The sequence below is a fragment of the Mustela nigripes genome, chromosome 1 (genome assembly GCF_022355385.1).
Source record: "Mustela nigripes isolate SB6536 chromosome 1, MUSNIG.SB6536, whole genome shotgun sequence".
NCBI classification, from domain to species: Eukaryota; Metazoa; Chordata; class Mammalia; order Carnivora; family Mustelidae; genus Mustela; species Mustela nigripes.
Window position 1 is genome coordinate 105,889,160 of NC_081557.1, and position 24,606 is coordinate 105,913,765.

Genomic DNA, 24,606 nt, shown 5'->3' on the forward strand with positions numbered 1-24,606 from the left:
GTTTCTTCTCTTTCTTTCTTAAGTCGTGCCTTTTTTTCTATCTGGGACCCTCTCAACGCTTCTCTTCCGTCCCTGGCCCAGCGCCCTCCCTCGCAGCACGCTGGTCAGCTCCTCTGGCCAGTGCACCCTCTCAGCCCCGCCCACGCGGAACTCGAGTCGCGAGGCTGCGGGAGGTGCGCTGCGCAGGGGGCGGGGCGAGACCGGAGCTCTGCAGCGGGCGTGGGCGGAGTCGGGAGCAGGCCACCTCTGCTATATCTGCGCCTGCGCTGGGCGGCTGCGGAGCCAGTCGGGACGGAGGAGACAAGATGGCGCTGCGGGCGATGCGGGGGATCGTGAACGGGGCCGCACCCGAACTACCCGTGCCCACCAGTGGGCCTGTGGTGGGATCTCGGGAGCAAGCGCTGGCAGTTAGCCGGAACTACCTTTCCCAGCCTCGCCTCAGTGAGTATCAGAGAAAAAGACGAATCCTGTCTTGCTCCTTAGCTCAGCCTCTTGCTTCCATTCACCTGCTTAGCAGGGGAGGGGGCTTTATTTTTCCTTTCTCATCCCACCTGCTCTGACTTATTAGTCTGTCTCTAGAAGGAGATTTGAGTGTACCTGATGTTTTCGTAATATAGGTGGCGGAGGGCAAGAGCGTTGACGAGAACTTTTTCCTGGGGTTGGTGGGCTCCTGGCTATTGACCCGCCCTCTCCAACTTCCTCGACTGGAGCACCCTCAGGCTCTTGCTTCTTGTCACTTCAATCTTAATCACCCTCTGACCTCAGCTGGATCTGTAGGGGTCGAGGGAACGACTCTTCCCATCTCCTCCCACCAGTGTAGATCTTCAGGGCTGGTCAGGAGTTCTTCCGAGGGAGACTAAGTGCCATCGCTGACGTGGTCTGGCCCTTGGTTGATGAAGGTCAGGCCCGCAGCCAGAAGATGTTCTGTGGAGGGGCTGCTGCACAGGAGGACACGTTGGTGTCAGAGACGCTACAGCTGAAAAGTACCCTGTAGGTCATCTAGTCTAACCCTCTCATTTTACAGTAGGAAGCCTAACGTTCTGGGAGGGACAGGACTTGCCAGATTTTAAACAATTATTGGCAGAACAGAAACTAAAATTTTGTTTGTTTGTTTCTTTCTTTCTTTTTTTTTCTTTCTTTCTTTTTTTTTTTTTTTTAAGTAGGCTCCATGCCCGGCGTGGAGCCCAACACTGAGTTTGAACTCAAGACCCTGAGATCAAGAGACCTGCTCAACTGACTTGAGCCAGCAGGCTCTTCTGAAATTCCGTTTAATTCTCGTTGGTCCTCCTTTTTTTTTTTTTTTCTTTTTTTTTTTTTTTTTTTTTAAACCATTGTCTCTTCATTTACTGACAAGTTAAACCTGACACAATTAAGTGCAAGGCTATCTTGGGGAAGCCAAGCAGCTTTGGCCATATTATATAGTATTTTTAAAAATATTTTATTTATTTATTTTACAGATCACAAGTAGGCAGAGAAGGGGTGGGGATGCAGGCTCTCTGCTGAGCAGAGAGCTGGATGTGGGGCTCGATCCTGGGACCTGAGATCATGACCTGAGCCGGAGGCAGAGGCTTAACCCACTGAGCCACCCAGGCACCCTCATATTTTATAGTATTATGTGCAGAATATATCATATGCATGTTTAAGTGCTGTGATTATTTAAAGAAAAAAAAACCCTGCCTTAATAAATGCGGTTTTACATGGACTACCCAGTAGTTCCAAAAGAAATTTTTTTTATTACTAACCAGTACAGTTGTACAGCAACAGAGCTCTTCACAGCTTTCTTCAGAATTCAGGATGAGCCTTGGAAATAGACTCTTTTTAAAACTTGGGAAGCTGATGTTTCCCCAGGTGGTGAGACTATGTTTGCACTGGTTAGTTGCCAGAATGCTTGTTTGTGGGTGGCTCATTGCTTTAAAAGAATTTCAGATGGAAGTGTTTCAGTCTAGCCACCCTCCAGTCTGACTAATCCTATCCTGATCTGTCACTAGGTCATATGACAGCACTGCAGTATGAGGAAGAAGAAAAACACAGTTGATTCCATGGTTTGCTGAGATGTGCTTTTTACAGTGGGGATTAATCTGAATTATCTGAGAATGCTTACTGGAGGTTTATATAAGCTGAAGTGAATGTTTCAAGAAATTAACTGATGCTGCATTCTTCTGTAGATTTTGACAATAAATTTATACCTAATAATTCATATTCTTTTATGAACTGCATTTGCATGCTTTACTTTTCTTTGGGTAGACAGATACTAGTGGTGCTTCTAGGAAAAGATTATAGGGGTGCAATAGTTTCCATATAATTATTCATTCTCTGTCAGTTCAAAGAGTATCAACAGAAATAATAAAATTGTTTCAAGAGTACACCATGATTGTTAACCCTTAAGGGAGATGAGTACGCTTTTTCAGTATTCTTTGTGTGGTTAGCCAGTGGCTAAAGAATTCAGATGGTGGGTGCCTGGGTGGCTCAGTGGGTTGGAGCTTCTGCCTTTGGCTCAGTCATGATCTTGGAGTTCTGGGATGGAGCCCCGCATTGCATCAGGCTCTCTGCTCAGTGGGGAGCCAGCTTCCTCCTCTCTCTCTGCCTGCCTACTTGTGATCTCTCTCTCTCTGTCAAATAAATAAGTAAAATCTTCAAAAAAAAAAACAGAACAAAGCAGAATTCCAGATGAGATTCCTCCTGACAAAATTGTTATTATATAATGTTTAAAACTGAACCTCAGGAACCCTTTTTTGTATCCTCACTGCCTATCACAGTACTTGACACATAGAAGGTGTCTTGTAATTGTTTTATAACTTGCATTTAAACCTTGTTCTAATACTTGAGTAGATTCTCATTGTAGCTGGAATCAGAGTAGGGAATTGCGACACTTGGTTGAGTTGCTTTTCTGTATCTGGGTTATTCTGAATAGCATAAATGATTCCATACTTAGGCTAACAGCGAACTACATTTGAATATCATCCTTTTCTTAAATTGCCACATTCTTTATTTTAGCCCAACAGTTTTAATTGCTTCTGAATAAATACTGATTAACCTCTTAATTTTTCTAAAGATTGATTATATTGTCTTAGGTGCTATATTAATGTAGTTACTTAATGTGTGCTTTTGAATGAAGGAATGGGACTAATAATATTGGCAGTACCACTGTACAAATTGGATCCTGTTTTAAAACAACTTCACGATATTGGATCTGTTAACAAGAAATGGGAAATGAGATGCACAGCCTTAGAATAATCTTGAGCACTTTAGTTGAGTCTCTAAATTCACAAGGAAATAAAACTTAATTATTTAAACTTTGAGCAAAGTTCAGTAATATATACTGAAATTTTAGATACTGGACATTTTGAATTAGATAATCTCCATTGTTCTTGAGACCTTAGATTAGAACTAACCTTGTTTCTTATTTCATAAAGCAGAGGTAGCCTCAATGAAAAAGTCAAGTAAAGGAATCATAGATCTACTTTTTCTGGAACTTCTCCCTTTTTGTCCACCTGTCAGGGTGTGGGTCTCTACTGTTCTTGCACAATAGAAGATGATTGCCGGGGGTTTTTATTTTGCTAATAAGGTAGAGACTAGAGTACTGGATCTCTTGTGCAATGACTGTCCAATTTTCTCGTTGAAAATTTCACAATCATTAAGTGGCCTTACTAGTGTTGAACAATCTCATATCCTACAGGAGGAAGAGGATGTCATCTTACAGAACATATGCTTCTACAAAAACCTTTATAGATTTTGGTTTTGAAATATTACTCCATAAATATTTATTGCCTGCTTGATAGTTCAGAATCAAAGATGTAACTTTTTGGTCTTAGAATGTGCTCACCATATAATGTAATTTGTGTCAGTGTTGTCAGAAATTCTGAATATCACCTGCAGACTTAACTTCTTATTCATTTGGAAATTTTCATAAGAAGAGTGTTCATTATTTTGGTGAACAGAAATTTTTATATAACTTGTGAAAAGGTTTTGAAAACAATGAATACTGTTATGCTGAAAATAAATAAAAAGTAAATTAAAAAAAAAAGAAGAGCAGCTATAATATCTTTGGCAGCTTTACTTGAAACTGTTCTCTCTACTTTGGGCCATTAATGATAATAGTGAGGAAGGCTGGATAAATACTGTTTAGAGTTAAGTAGAGTTTGATATCATTTTTTTCTGCTTGTATTTTTTTAAACATTTTATTATTATGGAAAAGAGCTATAGTTGCTATATAAACTGTCTTCTAGTACCTGTTTGTAATCCAAAATGTTAGGAACTGTGTCATCTATATTTTTTAATTATATTGGAAACTAAGTTCAGAAATACTATAAAGTCATAGAATGCCAACCTTAGAATTGGGGTGGGGGTGTGGGGGAAGCCAAACAAACCAAAAACCAAAAAAAAAAAAAACAAAAAAAACCCACCTCCCTTTTAGTAACAAATTTCTCAGAGCCTTAGTTTCTTTAAATGTAGAGTGGGTATATAAGCCTACCCCCAGCATTTTGTGAGCCTGAAATGAGATGACCTATCTGAAGACATTCTGTGTAAGTACAAAGCACTCTCCAAATGTAGTTTGGTGATATTTCTGTTTGGATTTGGGTTATTGTTAGTGTTAAATTTGTATATGTCAGTTTAATTTAAATCATGCATGCTCCTGGGGCACCTAGGTGACTCAGTGGGTTAGGCCTCTGCCTTTGGCTCAGATCATGATCCCAGGGTCCCAGGCCCCACATCAGGATCTCTGCTCATCCGGAAGCCTGCTTCCCTCTCTCGCTGTCTGCCTCTCTGCCTACTTGTGATCTCTGTCTGTCAAATAAGTAAATTAAAAAAAAAAAAAAAAAAAATCCATGTTCCTTAAGCTCTGATTGGTATCTGAAGTAGTTTCCTTGCTTTTTTGTGTGTGTGTGTGTTTTTCAGTGAGGGGAAACTGCTGAAGAAAGCATCTCATTAGATTCTCCCTTTTCTGCTTAAAACCTCCAGTGGCTATACTCCCATTAGAGAAAGATTGTTCAGCAATAGTGACAAAATGTAGACACAAGAAAAATACTGTCCAGTGCATTAAATAGTAAAAATAGCTTGCTTTTTTTTTTTTTTTGCTTACTTTTTCATAGCTAAGTTGCAGCCTCCTGAAATTATTTTGAGATAGTATAGCTAAGTAAGTCTTGCAAATAATTACAAGAGTGTACCAGACCACAAAAAAACAACCAGTTTGTTTTGGAATTTGAGCTGCAGTACAGAGTTAAAAGAACAAGGGACTTTGGTGCCAGACTGTAAGTTCAGATCCTTGGGCAATTTACTTGAGTTCTGAGTATCATTTTTCTCTTCTATAACTTGGTAGATCTTTTATGGAGATTAAGTGGGAATTCCTGACAAGTACTTATTAAATTATATTGATGGTGTAGGTATTAATCAGTTAATTTGAATAGTTATTTGTAGGCTTTTTATATGAAAAGGCTATATACATTGTTGCAAATTTAGAGACTGCTTTTGATGAAGTAGAATCTTAATAGAAGTCAGCTTGATTCACTGTTTCCAGCGAAAACGATGAGTAGTGTTTCTTTTTCTTCCTCATGCTTATGCTTGTGACTGGCAAAACTTCCTAATTTTAAATGAGCTTGAATTTAAACATGAGATTGTGAAGCATGTTTGTTGTAGAGGTTAAAGTTAAAGGAGGTGAAATCATGGTGGAAAAAATTTTCAGAATCTGAAGGATTTTGTTGGTTACATTTTATTCAAAACAGTTGCTTCTAAATCTTAAAACTGGATCTTCCCCCCAACCCCACCAGCCCTCACCCTATTCCTATCCCTTTTTTAAGTAAAGGTTTTGAGCTGCTATTCTTATATTTTTAAAAATTGGTTTCTAAGAAAAACATGTTTCAAATGTAGCTCCCTCTGCACTTCTATGTAGCAGTTTTAGAAAGTCATTAAAAAATTGAATGTTTGAACACTAAAAATGAGAACAATAAATTTTTTAGGGGTAGAAATTATTTTTAAGAGTATTAGTTTATTTTCATACAGTGGGGAAGATTTTCATAAAAAATAAGTGTGACAGCTGAGGTTTTTCTGTAATTTAAAGGGAGCAAATGATTAATTGTTTTACATTACCATCCATTCAGGTAACTTAAGTTTTTAAATTTGTGACTTGCTTCTTATTATCTGAGGTTAAAAAAGTCATTTGGGAGCCTTTTAAAATTATTGCAATTGTAGATATTTAGGCAAATATTAGGATCACGTTTAAATGTCCTATGAGTATGAATGAAAAGTAAGTGCCCCAATAGTGCTTTCCTGCTTTCAGCATTTTGTACCAGGGTACTGGCTTCCTGTTTTTAAGTTCTCAAGCCCCTTGAGTGGACAGACTAGATATATTAAATGGTTTCCTCATTCTTGGAAGTCTACATTTGTGCCAGAAATTTCTGTCCCAAGACCTCAGAAGAAATCAAGCAAGTAAAAAATTCTGTCAGTGGACAGTGTATCACAACATATTCAATGCCTTGTAGTAAGTTTTCTTCATTTTTTTTTCAACTGTTCTGATCATTCAATTTAGTTAATTCTGACATTGTTAGAATTACTGTCTCCTGAATGTTCTGTTTTATACTAATTACCATTACATTTGACATGTTTGTAGGTATGGTAGGGTTGCAGGATAGCTACCTCCTTTCTAAAATGAAGGATTTGAGTCATGCCCTATAGACTAGTAGTTTAATCCTAGAGTAGAAAATAGAAGCCTCTAAACTGACTTTTTTTTGTCTGTTTGTTTAAGGATCATATTTGATCTCTGGCCTTTCATTCCATTAGCCACTCCCCTCTTCCTAAAGCACTTTTCCCTGTAGTTTTTATGACATCATTTAATTATGGCTTTTACCTCACAGATGACATTTTCTCAGATTTCCTTTGTGAGTTTTATCACTTGTGCTTCAAGTTGTTGAGACTTTCCTTTATCTACTTTGCTAAGTGCCTCCTCTTCTTTAAAGCATTTCCTTTTCTAGGTAAGAACTCCTTACCTAGGTTTTTCCTCTGCTCCCACAAACCCTCTGTACACCTCTGTTTTAGCCCTTAATTCTTCCCCCTTCTCCATATAAGACTGGGAACTCTTCAAAGAACTCTGCTCCTCTGTGTCTTCTTTGTTTTTGTATTCTGGGTCCTTAAAGTGACTTACAGTAAGAATGCAAAATGGTTTTGGTTGGATGAAGGTAGATTATGAAAAGTTGTACAGGCACAGGTATATTTTATAAATTCAATTAAAAAAATTTCTGTTTGAGTGCTCCATATTATAATAAGTGCCATAGAGAGAGGAGCTTTTTGATAATATTGCAGAGGTAATTGTAGGTTGTCCTGTCTGACTGACTAAAGCTTGATTCTTTTCTTTCTTTCTAGCATACAAGACAGTATCAGGAGTCAATGGTCCACTAGTGATCTTAGATCATGTTAAGGTAATACCACTGTGATAATCATTTAACTATTTATGTAAAAACATGGTTCTGTTCAGTACACTTTAAATTTTATGTTGTGATTTTTTAACCCACTTTTTGGTCTGAATGTCAGTGCTAGATAGGAGATGAGTTTTAAATCAAAAGTCAGAAGACTGGATTCCATTGGTGGATCTAATATGGATTCTGTTAAGCTACATCATCTGCAGAATTCTTTTTTTGGGGGGGTCAATCCTACCTCATAGGTTTATGAGGAAAAACAATAATAATATATGATTGTGTTTTATAACCTATAGGTTATTGTGTAGCTCTGATAGCTTCTGGTTCCTGTCATAGACTGCCATGTGTTATAACTATTTGTTAATAGTATTTGTCTTTTTTTACTAAATTTTAAGATCTTTCACTGAATAAACAAAGTTAACTTTTATCTTTGAGGGCCTGATACTGGTATTTAGGTAGCAAACAAAAGCAGATTCTCTCAACAGTGATTAAAGCCCTAAAGCAAAGAATAGTTTTTACTTAGTTTGTTTTAGGGATGTGGAGTTATATCTTTTTTTTTTTTTTTTTTGCCACACCTGTACATAAGAATTATAAACACTAAGACTGTTATCATAGAAAAAGTGACGTAGAACATAGACCATAATTGCATACACTACAGAAAGCCTCCTACCTGAGCTTTATGATCAAAATATCTTCAGAGAAAATAATTGATATAATATGCTCTCTAGAACAGTAATTATGTACTGGTTGATGTTGGGGTACTTTGGGCGTAAGGCACATAATTATTGTTTGTTGAGAAAAGTAATGATGGAAATATGTTTGGCATGTGACCCTTCTAGAAGCAGAAAAGAAATTTAAAAACAGCTCATAAAAGAAAGGGCAAAATGCATTGTTTCTTCAGTTTTATCACTAAGATTATATTTTTATGCATGACAAGGTATCTATACAAATTAACCTCAGTATTAAACATAACAAATTTACCTCCGGGCCATAATCTCATACTAGTAGTCTGCAATTTGATTCAAAGTCTCAATATAGTGTACTCAATTTGCACAAAGTTTAGATCAGTACCCATTAATGTTTTGTGAAAGAGTGGAGCCTGCACTTTTATTTTTGAGGAAAAGATAGGAAGTTTTTTTTTTTTCTATAGTCTTTTATTAGATAGCATTTTTGGCTTACATTTTAAAAACATGAAACTTTTTTGTTAGCAAATGTTATTGAAAATAAAAATATTTGCCTTTCTTTCTTTTTTCTTTTAAGATTTTATTTATTTGAGAGAGAAGAGGGAGAGAGAGCATGAGAGCATGAGCAGAGGGAGGGGCACTGGAAAAGGGACAAGCAGAGCCCAACACATGGCTCAGTTCCAGGACCCTGAGATCATGACCTAAGCTGAAGTCAGTGTTTAGCTGACTTGAGCCACCTAAGTGCCCCCAAAATATTCAGGTTTCAATTATGTTAAACACTGAGCTCAGAATAGAAGATACGATGGGGAACAATGAGTCCTCCCCCAGTGGAGCATCATGTAGGGGAGAAGCAAATATAATGCAGATAAACATACCTAATTAGTAAGTGCTATGAAGGTTAAGTGGGGTGCTGTGAGAATAAGGAGGAAGACTTTAGAAGACATCTTTGAGGAAGTAACTTTAAGAGTGTTCAAAAAGCTTCATTGAATGCTTGCTTGGGGTAGATAGAGCTCCAGCTGAGGAAAAACTGGTAAATAAATGATAGGTAGGTGTAGGAATGGTTTTATAACCCCAGATTTATAGTGGCTTTTTAATTTAAAGGGTAAAGGAAGAGATAATCTTAACACAAATTTTGTCAGATTAGAGATGGAGACTGCTACTCAAGTCATGTTATGAAATTGGCTTTTTTTTTTTTTGAGATTTTACTCATTTATTTATTTGTCAGAAAGAGACAGCATAAGCAGGGAAAGTGGCAGGCAGAGGAAGAAGTGGGCTCCCTGCTGAGCAAGGAGCCTGATGTGGGACTCCATCCCAGGACCCTGGGATCATGACCTGAGCTCAAGGCAGACACTTAACCAACCAAAGCACCCAGGCATCCCTGAAATTGGCATATTTTTAATTTCCAAACCAGACAAAGGGTAATACTAGAAAAGAAGAAAGATAATTATCCTCACTTAAAAGCACAGATTCCAAAATTCTTAATAAAAATATACTCATATATTGGAAATTAGCAAATATAATTATGTAAAAAAATAATAGAATTATGACAAAGTAGAATTTATCCCAGTAATACAAAGATGATTTGATGTGGGCACCTGGGTGGCTCAGTGGGTTAAAGCCTCTGCTGTCGGCTCAGGTCATGATCCCAGAGTTCTGGGATCGAGCTCCACACCGGGCTCTCTGCTCTCCAGAGAGCTTGCTTCCTCCTCTTTCTCTCTGCCTGCCTCTCTGCCTAGTTGTGATCTCTGTTTGTCAAATAAATAAATAAAATCTTTGAAAAAAAAAAAAGATTTGATGTTAAGAAATGTATCAGTAGGGGCACCTGGGTGGCTCAGTTGGTTAAGCAACTGCCTTCAGCTCGGGTCATTATCCTGGAGTCCCGGGATCAAGTCCCACATCAGGCCCTCTGCTCATGAGGGAGCCGGCTTCTCCCTCTGCCCCTCGCCCCTTTCATGCTCACTCTCTCTCTCTCAAATAAATAAAATCTTAAAAAAAAAAAAAAAAAAAAGGTAATTTTTTTAAAATTACGTGTAATTTAAAATGTAAATGTATTTACATTTTTACATTTACATTTTACATTTTACATTTACATATAAAAATGTAAATGTAAAATGTAAAAATGTAACTTATTTTTTAAAGATATCCACCATAACCTATAGGAAACAACATACTTAAGAGATTCTGGTAAAATTCTTATTTAAATCAGAAACAAGATGAGGATATCTGGTTGTTCCCGCACTATCCGTCTTTGTACTTAGAACCTAACCAGTGCTGCAGAGGAAAAAGAAATAAGGGTATAAAGCTATTAGGAGGGAAACCTAACCAGTGCTTCAGGGGCAAAAAAGGAATAAGGGTATAAAGCTTTTAGAAGAGAAAAGGCACAGCAGTCATCATTTCTTGGTGATACAGTTAACTAAACCAAGTCATTCAGTGGGCAAACTATTAGAAATAATGATGTAACACAGTTGCTGGATACAAGAATCAGTCTACAGAAATCAGGAGTGTTGTATATTCCAGAATTCATTATTTACAGAAAACCATAAAACTTGTTGGAAGACTTAAAATAAAGGGAGATTCCATGTTTGTGAATGAAAGGACTCAGAGTAAATATATTGATTCCACCCAGGGAACAGAATCCGTTAGAGAGAGAGTAATTAAAATTAAAGACTGGGCGCAGGCATAAGCAGTTGTATCAGTGGAGCAAAATTAAGCACTCTGAAACCAGTTCTTATTACACTAGGTATTTGACTTGGGTCAATGATAAAAGCATCATTACAGGTCAATAGGGGACAAGTTGTGCTGCTTAGTAAATATTATTGGGGTAATTGGTTTTCTATATGAAAAAGAATGAAAATGAGAAAAGTAAATTTGCATACTACAAACAAAGCCAATTGAATTAAAGGCCTAAACCTGAAGAACCTTTTAGAAGACAAAATCAAAAGCCATTTATATAAATTTAAATTAAAAGGTTTTCCTAAACAAGATACGAAAGGCACAAATCATAAAGGAGGACAAGTCATTTTAGTACTTAAGAAGTTTTGAAACTTCTGTATGATAAGATAAAAAATAAAGGGCAAGATAACAGAGTGGAAGTCTATATTTTTGAAAGGGTTGATATCCAGAATCTGTAAAGCTCCTACACATTAAAGAAAAAGTAGATCTATTTGAAAAGTGGAAGAAACATAGGGAATATAAAGAAGAGATATAACCCAATAATAGGTAATTAAGTCTCAATTGTCAGTGAACATGAAAAGCTGTTTAATACTGGGAAAATACAAGTTGAAAAGATGCTAATTTTTCTTTATCAAAATGGCAAAAATTAAAGTTCAGTAAAGTAAGATTGACATAGTTGTAGGGAAATGATGATTTTGTATACTGCTAGGGAGATTGTAAATTAATACAATTCCTTTTCAGAGTAACTTGAAAATTTACGGAATGGGCACAGCCTGTATGTAGCCCACCGCTTGATTACCCTAGGGAAAACACACTTGGCCTGAGGGAGCTGCATGGAAGAATGCTCTTGTTCAATGTTTGTAATAGTGTAAATTTGGAATAGCCTTGAACTCCATTGACACATAAAATGTGTCATTTTAACTACATTTGTTTTATTTTAACATTGATTCTAAGATGCCCATTTATTCATGTTACCATCTCCATAATCAAGAATTTTAAAATCAGTGATGTACCATATTTTAATTGAGAGATATTTTCCTTCACATCAGTCAAAGTAGTGATGTGCTTTTCAATAGATTAGGTTGATAAAATGAGGTAAATATTACCAAAATGGATCTATAATATAAGGTCAAGTGAAGAAAACGAAAAGTTGCAGGATAATATATTTAGTATGTTGTCATTTATGTAAAATAACTAAAATCTATTTTTGGAAACTGCATTTTTAATTATTAAAAGTGAAAGAGGAATATGTATTTGGTTAGGAGAATTTGAGGACACATTTATCTTATTATAATAGTGATTATTTTATTATTTTTTTTAAGATTTTTAAAATTTATTTATCAGAGAGAGAGAGGGAGAGAGAGCGAGCACAGGCAGACAGAATGGCAGGCAGAGGATAGTGATTATTGTATTTTTAATTGGCATTTTATCCCACTCCCCACAAAGCATATAGGTGAGTACACACAGAGCCCAGAAGCAAACATCAGTTCTGAGTGATGGGAATGTGGTTATTGTAAGTTTTGCGTCTTTCTTTAGTCTCAAAGTTTAAAACCTGTACACCGGAGAAAAAAACTAATTGCTGCTGTTTTATGGATTTAAGACCTTTCTCACTACTTTATGCTGTGTTTACCAAATTATATGTGCCAGTGTAAGTGTTTTAAGGTTGTAAACTACCTGAGGATGTTACAGACTCTCAGTATATACCTGTGTGGTTTAGAGAGGTGGGGAGATTTTACCTGTATACATGCTTTGATAGAGATAGAGCGTATAGAATAATTTGGGGAGCTTTTAAATATTGGTTATTGACCCTTTATTTTATCTGGTATAGTTTCCCAGATATGCTGAGATTGTCCACTTGACTTTACCAGATGGCACAAAGAGAAGTGGGCAAGTTCTAGAAGTTAGTGGTTCCAAAGCAGTGGTTCAGGTAAGCATCACTTTCCAAATCTGGCCAGCTGAACAAAAACACAAGGAAAACCTCTTGCCTTTTCTAGAGATCATTGAGTAAGTCTATTTTTAGAGATTGATTATTTACTGTGGGAAGAAAAAAATTATTTTTTCTTGTTGTCTTGCTAAATGATAGCCACCTATGTCTATCCTAGTCCAGTACCTCCACTGCCATTGGTAAACTTTTTTTTTTTTTTTTTTTTTTTTTAAACAAAGCAGATAATCTCACGGAAGGAGAGAGATGAAAGGCAAAATTTATAACTTACGGGATAAAACCAAAGCAGTATCTGAGCCTATTTCTTTAAATCGTCTCTTGTAATACCTAGTTTTTAATGTTACCAATTATGGGAAATGCCAGTTTTCTCAAATTACATGTTCCCCTAAAAAGTAATCTAGAGCAAGTTTTCTGAAAGGGCTAGGTAATAAATTGTTTAGGCTTTATTGGACAACCAAAGGTCTCTAATGCATATTCTTCTTCATTTCTTTACCTTCCTTTCTTATTTTCTTAAACCCTTTAAAAATGTAAAAAACATTCTTAGCTTGATGGAGTTGGACTAGAGTCATGATCCTTGGTCTAGAGGTTGGCAGTTTGGTTCATCACCGTGGACCTTTCTTCGTTATATTGAAAATAGTTTGTATATATGTATTTTACTTTATATGGGCTGTTGAACAGACAGAAATAATACTTAAGTACTTACAATCTAAATTCCTTTTGCCTTTCTGATTACTTCTCTTTCTCACTAGGTATTTGAAGGGACATCGGGTATAGATGCCAAGAAAACATCCTGTGAGTTTACTGGGGATATTCTCCGAACACCCGTGTCCGAGGATATGCTTGGTAAATGGATGTTGTTATGTATTCTGAGCAGGGATCTGTTTTCTTTTAAACATATTTCCATGGCGTCTTTCTTAAAAAATTACCTATTTGAGTCATGGTCCACTCTGTACTGTCTTGCTACTGTTTCACAGGTCGGGTCTTCAATGGATCAGGCAAACCCATCGACAGAGGTCCTGTTGTACTGGCTGAAGACTTTCTTGATATTATGGGTAAGATAATAAATGGGTTTCTGTGTTTTGAAGAAAATAGCCTCTGTTTTATATCTTTGTCAAATAGTGATTTTTGTGATAGTTTAAGTAGATAACCAATATGGTCCCTACTAATTGCTTTATTTAATAAATTTATGTTTTTTGGAAATCATAAAAATTTTATGTAAAATATTTTAAGGTATTATAAAATGTCACTGTGACGTATCTGAAATGAACATTGCTTTGAAATATAAGTGGCTTCTAAATTAGGATTTTTTTTCTTATTTACTGTATCTTTTTTTCTTTAGGAACTTGTTCTGCTACCATATAGTTTGTAAGTCTACAAAAGACTAATGGGAAGATTTCTTAAATAGTTTCAGATTTTAAAAAGCTGATTTTTTTTAAGAGAGGAAAGAAATGGCTTATATGTTTTAGTCTTAATGTCTTAAAATTTTCTCTTTCGGAAATATATTAGGCCAGCCAATCAATCCTCAGTGTCGAATCTATCCAGAAGAGATGATTCAGACTGGCATTTCGGCCATAGATGGCATGAACAGTATTGCTCGGGGGCAGAAAATTCCTATCTTCTCTGCTGCTGGCTTACCACACAATGAGGTGAGAGCTAGGATCTGTTTGGTCTGAAATTTAACAAAGGAGAATTTCTAAATGTTTCACTGTTAATAAGAAGCTAGATAAAAGGTTTTTAACAATACTCACTTGTACCCAATATCCATTTTAGCAATTTTCAATGTTACTGTTTATATAATCCAGCTACATTGAATCTCAATCTATGCCGGATGTCTGTGTTCTTGCTTACTCTTACAAATCTTTACAAAAAGTACAAAGTAGCTTTTTGGGGTAAGTCCTTTAGAACATAATTTCATTCATTATAATTGCAATTACAAAAAGTTTAGGATAAAAGTTATTTGTTGTAGAAGTATTATTTTAAATTTCAACTTAGTTCTCTTGTACTTCTCATCAGATTGCAGCACAAATCTGTCGCCAGGCTGGTTTGGTAAAGAAGTCCAAAGATGTGGTGGACTACAGTGAGGAAAATTTTGCAATTGTATTTGCTGCTATGGGTGTAAGTATAATTTTTTTCTGTTTTGGTATGACATTATAAGATTATTTATTTTATTAGAACAATGTAGAAAACCACACATACATCATTGGATTTATTTCTAGGCAGAGAAGTTGCAACTTGGCATTTTGGATAAACTCTGGATTAAAATTTAACATTTGACTGCAAATTTTTTTTTAGTTTTTATTTTATTTTTTAATTTCTTTTAAGTGTTCCAGAATTCATTGTGCTCCATGCAATATGTGCCCTCCCATAATAGCCACCACCAGGCTCACCCAGCCTCCCACCATCCCTCCAAAACCCTCAGATTGTTTTTCAGATCCACAGTCTCTCATGGTTCATCTCTCCCTCCAATTTCCCCCAACTCCCTTCTCCTCTCCCATCTCCCCATGTTCTCTGTGTTATTTCTTATGCTCCACAAATAAGTGAAACCATATGATAATTGACTCTCTCTGCTTGACTTATTTCACTCAGCATAATCTCTTCCAGTCCTGTGCATGTTGCTACAAAAGTTGGGTATTCATCCTTTCTGATGGAGGCATAATACTCCATAGGACCACATCTTCCTTATCCATTCATCCGTTGAAGGGCATCTTGTTTCTTCCACAGTTTGATGACTGTGGCTTTTGCTGCTATGAATATTGGGGTACAGATGGCCCTTCTTTTCACTACATCTGTATCGTTGGGGTAAATACCCAGTAGTACAATTGCAGGTTGACTGCAAAATTTAAGAGTAATTTTCTTTATGCCCAATGCAGTTTGTTTACTCTGTTGGCTTTTATGAAATTTTGTGGGTACTTGAGATTTCAAAAGAGGGAACAGTGTAGATCCATAGATTAGCCTTCATCAGAAATACTGAGAATTTTTCTTCTCCTAGCACTGATGAAGTCATTGCTATTTAGGTAAACATGGAAACTGCCCGGTTCTTCAAATCTGACTTTGAAGAAAATGGCTCAATGGACAATGTCTGCCTCTTTTTGAACTTGGCTAATGACCCAACGTGAGTAAATAGAGCTGTTTCTTTCTGTTCACTCAGGCTTCAGATCAAAAATGTTACCTAAGACAAGGGAAGTGAAATATGACCATGAAAGGAACATGGGGCTAGGAGTAGGAGAACTGTGGTTAATTAAATTTGGCTCTATTTCTTGCTGGTTACTAGGCTTTGGCCAAATCACATAGGCTCTAATTTCAGTTTTCTCTTTAAGGAAATATAAGTAATACTTGTCTCATACTGTTGTTGTGCATTTTAAGTGAGATAATACATGTAAATTACTTAGGACCCAGACCATACTTAATGATCTTTTCCTCTTACCTGAGAAATCTAGCCACTCCCCTGTTTCTTCCCTCCCTCCTTGTTTCTCTCTCAATTTTGAGAGGAATATAGTTCTGAGAAATTATGGGTCCATTTCTAAAATAATCTAACTTTGTAGCATTAGGTAGTTCTTATTATGAAAAAAATGACTACTTATTCTAAAGTAATAATTGCTTTTTTATTTTTTAAATTAAATTTATTTAGTTACTTAAAACTTAAATAAATTTTCTCAGTTTATTTAAAACTTTTGAAGGGGGACTCTAATTTCCAGCATCATGTTGTTTTGTCTTTTTATTTTTATATATTTATATAAAATAGATTTTAATATAAAATATAAATATAAAATATATTTATATAAAATGTATTTATATATTTTAATTTATATTTATATTTTTGCCTTTTTATTGGAGTAACAAAGGACTTAATATTCCATTTCAGTATTGAGCGAATTATCACTCCTCGCTTGGCTCTTACTACAGCCGAATTTCTGGCCTATCAATGTGAGAAACATGTATTGGTTATCCTAACAGATATGAGTTCTTATGCTGAAGCCCTTCGAGAGGTAACTTTTTTTTCAAAATGGGTTACTTTTCAGAGTTTTCTGTCTCTTTACAAGTTTTCATTTTTCTTTAATCATCTTTTTTTAAGATTCATCTCTCATGTATTAGTAGAATACCTTAATTAATTGAAAAGGAAAACATAACTTTTTTGTGTCTAGTTGGAGTGATTATAAATTATATATAATTATTAGCCTAGTTATACTTTCACATCTTTATGTATTTAAGACTTTACTCTAAAAGGCAGCAAATGATTCAAGCTCTTTGTTCAGTTACTCTCCCAGGATTGTCCAGATTGTCAATTTTTAACCCTTTTCAGAATTTCATTTTTAGTAATATTAATATTTAAATAAATGAAGAGCATACTCTTGACTCCACCCTTTTTAGAATTTTTTCCTTCAGAAAACATGGTGTTTATTTAGGAACAGTGTTAAGATTCTAACAGGTACCACCCAGAAGTTTGGGGTGTTCATTCTAATACAAATTACTGAAATTTTAAGCAAGTTACTCTTCTAAACATGTAAAAGGGGATAAAAAAGCTTCTTATATAAATACCTGGCTATATAAATACCTGGCTTCTTAAAAATCCTTGAGATCCATCACCATATCTCACTCTGCTGCAATGGTTTTTCAGGGAAGCATTTTTCTTTCCATCTGTCACAGACCAGTAATTTTCTAAAGTACAATTAAAATGAGTTATTAGAAAATGTTTTAAAGATGATACATAACTTACAACCCTAGAATTTATTTTTCTCCCCCCCCCCCCCACTAGATCCAACGGACATAAAAGCACTCTGTCAGATTGCCATTAGGGTTTTTAAATGCTTATCCTACTTTCTGTGTTATCTCATTATCCATTAATAGAAGCTGGTCTGCAGACCACACTTTGAATAACACTGCTATAGGATACTCTTTGGAGGTGCCAGAGTAGCACCTAAAAGTTGGGCTCAGTGCTTTAGGGTTCTTGGTGGTTATCGATTAATATACACAGCTATATTATAATGTGCATGTCTCCATGAGAAAGACTATTTATTCTTATTTTGCACAGTGAATGGTCTCCTGGCTCTGTGATGTTGGGAAATTATTTAACTGTCCCTTGATCCCAACTATAAACTGAGGTTAACAACAATCCTATGAGGATTAAATTAAATATGTAAACTGCATCAAATGATTCCTGGGATGTATTTCCTCCCCTTTTGACCTTTTTAACATTAGCTTACATAAATATTGCAAAATCCGTGGCATGACATAGATCTTGTGAACTAAAAATGTTCTTTTAGTTTTAAAATAACTTCCTTTGATTTATAAAATTCCAAGCAGTTTTTTTTTTTTTTTTTTTTTTTTTTTCCTAGCAAGCTATTTAAAGATTTGCATTATGGTGATAAGATTGTAGCAAAAAAGTCCCCAATTGTCAACATTTTTGTTGCAGAATAATCTGAAGTTTTGTTGGCTAGATTTTTAAATCATCTTCCAGAGACAGTATTTAAAAGTGAAAGATGATACTTCCAACTTTGCATTTGGGTATGTTCAAGCTAATGTGTTCTAAGATTTACTTTTCATATTCAGGTATGTCACATTCTTCTTCTTGACTTACTGTCAGGTTTCAGCAGCCAGGGAAGAGGTGCCTGGTCGGCGAGGTTTCCCAGGTTACATGTATACAGATTTAGCCACGATATATGAACGCGCTGGCCGAGTGGAAGGTAGAAATGGCTCAATTACTCAAATCCCTATTCTCACTATGCCTAATGATGGTAAGTTTTTGGTCTTTGGATTATAGCAGACATAAACATTTTAAGGACTTGATTCTGAGAACATCTACCTTTTTGAGTTGAAAATTTTTTTTTCCAAGTTTTTACTTAAATTTCAGCTAATTAACATATACTGTAATATTAGTTTCAGGTGCAGAATTTAGTGATTTATCACTTTCATACAATACCTGGTGCTCATCACAAGTGCCCTCCATCACCATGACCTGTTTTCCCATCCCCCAACCCTTCTCTACAGCAACCCTCAGTTTCTTCTCTGTAATTAAGAGTCTGTTTCTTGGTTTGCCTTTTCCCCCATGTTCATTTGTTTTAGAGCTGAAATTCTTTTGAAGGTTTATCCTTTAAGAGTTTACCTTAACTACATGATTTGTATCTAAATGAAACTTTTCATTTGTTAACTGCCCATAGTAATCATCCTTTTGTAGAAGAAGAAAAGCAATTTCCTTTGTAATTAGAATTTTCAGTTCTCATTTGTTATGTTACTGTTGAGTGTCTACTATTTGTGGGACACTGATCTAGATACAAGGAAATTCTTTTTTATTTAATTCATTCTCTAATGTAAGTTACTTGATCTTTTGGATTGATTTGGGTATTTTTTATGTGCATGCATCAATAAGTTAAGCTAGCTTAAGTGTCAGATAAAGAGCACAAATAGTAAATGTCACAAGACTTTCAGGACAGAGTGATCACCAGAGGCCCATTAAAAGAGGACTCCGTTTTACTTGACACACAGTGCAGTACCTGTTTGAATTTATGCTCAAGAGTGAAACAAGTCAGTAGTCTTCTTCTATGACTGCTTTTTGTTCTTGTCTCAGTGTTTAAAAAGCAATTTTTGCAAGGTATTTTCAGAATAATAACTCATATAATTGAGTGCTGTTTTTAATACTTTATAAATATTACCTCATTTAATCCTCATAGTGAAAGACCCGCGGATCCCCTTACCCAAGAATCCAACACTGCCACTGGATGCAATCAGCAAGAGGTTCTTTATTGTTACGCAGGCGCCTGCAGGTGGTCAGCGCGCACCTGCGGGTGGTCAGCAGCTCCTGCTAGCTGAGCACACCTGGCTGGGGTGGTGCAGGATTTTTATAGACAGGTACAAACAAGTCCCGGATGGGACGGGGCCGATTGGCTGACAGTTTGAACATTTGAAAAAAAGGCATACTTGGTGTTAGCGGATTGGCTTTGGAAGACCCCCTCGCGCGAAGAGAAAGGCGGGAAGGGGAAACAAAGAGGGGAAGTTTGACCTTATTACTCAGCAGAAAGACATCCTGCCTACCTGACTATGCAGCCCCCTGTCTACGTGACCTACGTGACCATGCAGCCCCCTTGCCTATGTGACCATGCCTCGGCTATTAGGAGAAGGTATCTTGTTCAAACAGGAGACAAGTGTCATGCCCTAAAAGCCAAGCGGTTACAGAAAGGCAAAAGAGCAGTTACATTGAATTCAACCCTGGGGGAAGGGTCTTTTCATTGCAAGGGGAGGAGGGGTACTTTTACACAACAAAAGAGCAGTTAAGTAGTTAACGACAGGGGGGGGGTCTTTCAATAGCAGCTTTAAAGTGAATGCTCTACTCTGAGGCACAGGGGGGTAAAGTAATCTCTTGAGGTTAGGAAGTGATAGTTTTAGAACCCAGGCAGTCTGAATTCATAATTCATACTGTACTGTCTCTGACTTGAAAATGATTATTTCAAAAAAGTACCTGTAAGATTACTTTATGTAATTCAACTAACTTAGAAACGTCTTGCTTTGTAGAACTTTCTTGGTGCTGCCCGCATAATGGTGTTTTGCTTATCTAACATTCCTGTACTTCTCATGTTGAAATGGTTTATATCCATCTGAATAGCTTATAAACTAAGAATGCTTTCTCAGTATATGTTAAATTGGCAAACCTCTGCCAGGAAATTTTTGGAGTTTTATTTATATTTTGGGGGGAAATAACTAGGAGACCATGGTACTTTTCCTAAATGCAACTAATTTACTTTATGTGCCAATAGATATCTAACCGTGCTGCAACTCAGTAAATAAAACCATCCAATATGATAGTCGCTAGCTACATTTGGCTGTTTAAATTCCAGAGTTCATTAAAATTAGATAAAATTTGAAATTAAGTTTTTCACTTCCAGTAGCCACATTTCAAGTACTCAGTAGCCACATTTGGCTGGTGGCTACCAGCACAGATACAGAACTTTTCTGTCATCATACAAAATTACTTTAAAGAGCACTGTTTTTTATAATGCTGTATGTAACACACACGCTTCCTGTGATTCATTTATATGATATGGATCCTTTAACTAATGTGAGATGTCTTCCTCTGGTAGATATCACTCACCCCATCCCTGACTTGACTGGATATATTACAGAGGGGCAGATCTACGTGGACAGACAGCTGCACAATAGACAGGTATTTGACATTTAAGCAATGCTGCAAAACTTAGAAATCTACTCTTCAGTTACTCTTTAGTGATTGGTGACTTTGACTTTGCTTTAAGGAATTATTTTGTTAGAAAATACCAAGTTATTTTCCATATGGTTATATAGTTGTCATTTTTGTATACCAAGATCCTCTTGTGGGTAAGAGTGCTAGTATTAATGATGAAGTCCCAGAACCTAAGTCAGGTTCGGTGGGGTGAGGAGGTTCGGAGCCGACGACTAAGAAAGAATTCTTAAGACGTCGTTGGTGCAAAATGGTGGTTTATTAAAGCACGGGGACAGGACCCGTGGGCAGGAAGAGCTGCTGCCCCGGGTTGTGAAGGTGGGCATGTTATATACCCCACGGTTGGGGGGAGGTGGTGAAGGGATGGGAGGTTTCAACAGAATTCTCACATGTTAGGGAGGGCCTACAAGGTGCCGGTGGGGGGCGGGGGGAGTCTTTGCCCTTATGGCTTGATCAATGTCGTCTTTAGGTCAAGCACTAACATCAAGATAATGAGGGATTCTTGGTGGGGCATTATGATCTGGCTATCATTTACATTCCTTTCTACTCCAGTCTCCTCCAGTTTATGGTGGGAGGGGGACATTAGGGCTTCAGGAACCAAGAGTTATTTGCCTCTGGAAATTTGTGCTATTGATAAGGTAACCTCCCTGTTTAGGTCTCTAGGACATCTTGTAGAGCAAGGGAGATTCCTGTTCTGCAGGATTGCGATCCCTGCAAGTTAACTATTTATCGTTTTATGGCAGTCAGGGGTGCCTGAGGAATGCTACACATATGGAGGGGAGCGGGTGAAGAGGGGTGCAAGGCGCCAGCTTTTGCTTTGTCCTCAGCCAGCCTCCTGCTCCCTCATCATTAAGATTTAAGTATCCACTTTTTTTGTGTGCCTTAAAATGGAGCCAGTGGTCTCAAAGAATTTTGGGGGTATTCTATTATATAATTATCAATCTTATTATTAGTACAGAATTAATGTTTTTTTCTATTTTTTTCTTTACTGATATATAATTAATAGTACATTATATTGGCTTTAAGTACAGAGTATTGATTTTACACTGATAAATATTGCAAAATGATCACCATTAAATCCATTTTACCATTAAATCCATTAACATCCATGAATACACATAATTATGAAATACTTTTTCCTTATGTTAACTTTTAAATCCAGTCACCTAGCCACTTTCAAATATGCAGTACAGTATTATACATACTCTAGTCACAATGTTCTGGATTTTATCTTTATGACTTAATTCATTTTGTAACTGGAGGTTTGTACATTTTGACCCCCTTCACCCATTTCGCCTAGCCCCCATCCCTGGCAGCCACCAGTCTATCCATAAGCTCATGGTTTTTTTTTTGTTTTGTTTTTTTAGGTTCGACATAGAAGTGAGATCATAATAGTACTTACCTGTTTCTGTCTGATTTATGTCACTTAGCATAATCCCCTCAGGGCCCATCCATCTTGTTAAATGACAAGATACCATTTTTTAATGACTTGAATAATCAAAAAAAGATTGATGGTTCTGTAACAGATTCCAGCTTCTAATATCAGTGTTTAGGTGAAATTACTGTTAATATTTTTATTTGGTATGTGTTTATATAAGTCAGAGCTCAGAGGCTATTTAGATTTGATACTGTCAGCAAATATTGAAAATCTAGTTTTTCAGTATCACCTTGAACTGGTTTTTGTAGACTTCACTTTCTGAGTTTGATTCTCAAAAGAAATGCCATAAAGTCTCACTTCATTTTCTAACTAGGAAAAGATACTAGAACTCCTCTAGGAGATAAATAGAAGTTTTATGTAATTTAAGGGATAATAATGAGTTTCAAAATGCTTTTTTACTACTGATAAATCTTGAATTTTATATTTAAATGTATTTTTTCTCTCATGTTCTATTCAAGATTTACCCGCCTATTAATGTGCTGCCCTCATTATCGCGGTTAATGAAGTCTGCCATTGGAGAAGGTATGACCAGAAAGGATCATGCCGATGTATCTAACCAGCTGGTATGTATATCCTCTTGAGAAAATGAACACCTTTCTTAGTCCATTCTTTCTGCTGTCTTACACTTCTTATCTTTCTCCCATATCGCTGTACTTATCCCCCATACAAGTAGAATTTTAGTATGGGTTACATGTGGAAGATAAAATCGTTCATTAGAACCAAACAGTCTTCCCTTTTTTCAGAGGATAGTTGTGGATTCTCAAGATTAAAATCCTTGGCTTGAAACCCACATCTAATGCTATACACGATAATTTCTAAATTAAAAACAAGCCATAAGGCCATTTTAGGTTTTTATTAATAACCATAATAATAAGTACAGAATATTCCTAAAAAGATACTCTAATTTCTTATTTAAGAAATTAAACAATCATCAGAACACTAAGAGATACAGCTTTATTTATTCTATGGAATCTTTGGTTTCTGTAGTTGCTGTTTTTTATTTGACAGAGCCAGAAAGCACGAGCAGCAGGGTAGAAAGGGAAAGGGAGAAGCAGGCTCCCCAATAAGCAGGGAGACCAGTGTGGGGCTCAGTGCAGGGCTTGGTCCCAGGACTCCGGATCCTGACCTGAGCCTCAGGTACTTAACCGCCTGAGCGACCCAGGTGCCCCATAATCCTTGGTTTCTGTAGTTGTATGAGATTGTACACTAAGTGCAAAGAAAGAAAAATACCTTTGACCTTAAAGTAAAAATGGTAAACCTACTCCTACCACAAATATTTTTTTTGAACTTTGAGATGGATTTCTCTGTGGTATGAGTTCTGACTTTCAAATGCTCTTTAAAATGTAAGCTCCTTGACATACTGTGGAAGTGTATTTTTTAGAGTGTTAGTAGCATCTGTGGACTGCATACCTGAAGACTTCTTTCTCAATGAGACTATTTTATAATAAAATCTGGTACTTTCATATGATTTATGTGAATTATGTTTGTAAATAATGTGAAATTCCTTCTGTGGTCTCTTACAAAGACAGCTACAGAAATACTCTTAATTTATAGCCCAGATTACTTTTAACATTTATAAAATCTTACCTGTGTTTTTTTAAATATTTTTTTCTCTGTAGTATGCATGTTACGCTATCGGTAAGGATGTACAAGCCATGAAAGCCGTTGTTGGAGAAGAAGCCCTAACTTCAGATGATCTTCTTTACTTGGAATTTCTGCAGAAGTTTGAGAGGAACTTCATTGCTCAGGGTAAGATGACTATTTTCTTGCAAACATAAGCTCATGTGTAGTTTTGAAGACTTCTTTCCCACTCTGAGAGAATTTGCATTGATCTCCAGATGATTTTCCTTCTAATTAGAGAAGAGGTTTTTCTAACTGCCTGTCATGTCTTTGCACTTAACCCTCTGGCTCCTTCCTCTCTGCCTTCAAGTCCGTTATCCATTCAGCTCCCATCTGAACTTTTCCCTTCCTTACACCTGGCATTTTGCTCTGCTGCCTCCATTGCTGGTTCTTCTTCCTTACCCCTCTGAAATGATCTCCTCATGCTTTGGTAGTGTGCTGCTTTTGTGATTCATTTATTGTCATCTCCTTTTCTGATTTTGTATCTTCCTGTTCCTACATTGTTTATGTTTTCAAAGGCCTAGTTCCCTGTTCTTTCTTTCTTTTTTTTTAATATATATATATTTTTTTATTTTTTATAAACATATATTTTTATCCCCAGGGGTACAGATCTGTGAATCTCCAGGTTTACACACTTCACAGCACTCACCAAAGCACAT

The 24,606-nt window shown here is 36.4% G+C and overlaps 1 protein-coding gene across 1 annotated transcript in view; it reads left to right on the top strand.

Annotated features, from left to right (window-relative positions):
- Positions 1-253: 253 nt before the first annotated feature.
- ATP6V1B2 (ATPase H+ transporting V1 subunit B2) overlaps positions 254-24,606 on the top strand; it is a 32,858-nt gene continuing 8,505 nt past the window's right edge. Inside the window, exons 1-13 of the mRNA XM_059371268.1 lie at positions 254-441; positions 7,354-7,409; positions 12,591-12,689; positions 13,454-13,547; positions 13,679-13,756; positions 14,211-14,350; positions 14,718-14,819; positions 15,719-15,816; positions 16,567-16,690; positions 18,286-18,436; positions 20,774-20,856; positions 22,786-22,890; positions 23,947-24,076. Of these exons, the coding sequence (XP_059227251.1) occupies positions 306-441; positions 7,354-7,409; positions 12,591-12,689; positions 13,454-13,547; positions 13,679-13,756; positions 14,211-14,350; positions 14,718-14,819; positions 15,719-15,816; positions 16,567-16,690; positions 18,286-18,436; positions 20,774-20,856; positions 22,786-22,890; positions 23,947-24,076 (1,396 nt within the window). The 5' untranslated portion in view covers positions 254-305. The remainder of the gene's footprint in view (positions 442-7,353; positions 7,410-12,590; positions 12,690-13,453; positions 13,548-13,678; positions 13,757-14,210; positions 14,351-14,717; positions 14,820-15,718; positions 15,817-16,566; positions 16,691-18,285; positions 18,437-20,773; positions 20,857-22,785; positions 22,891-23,946; positions 24,077-24,606) is intronic.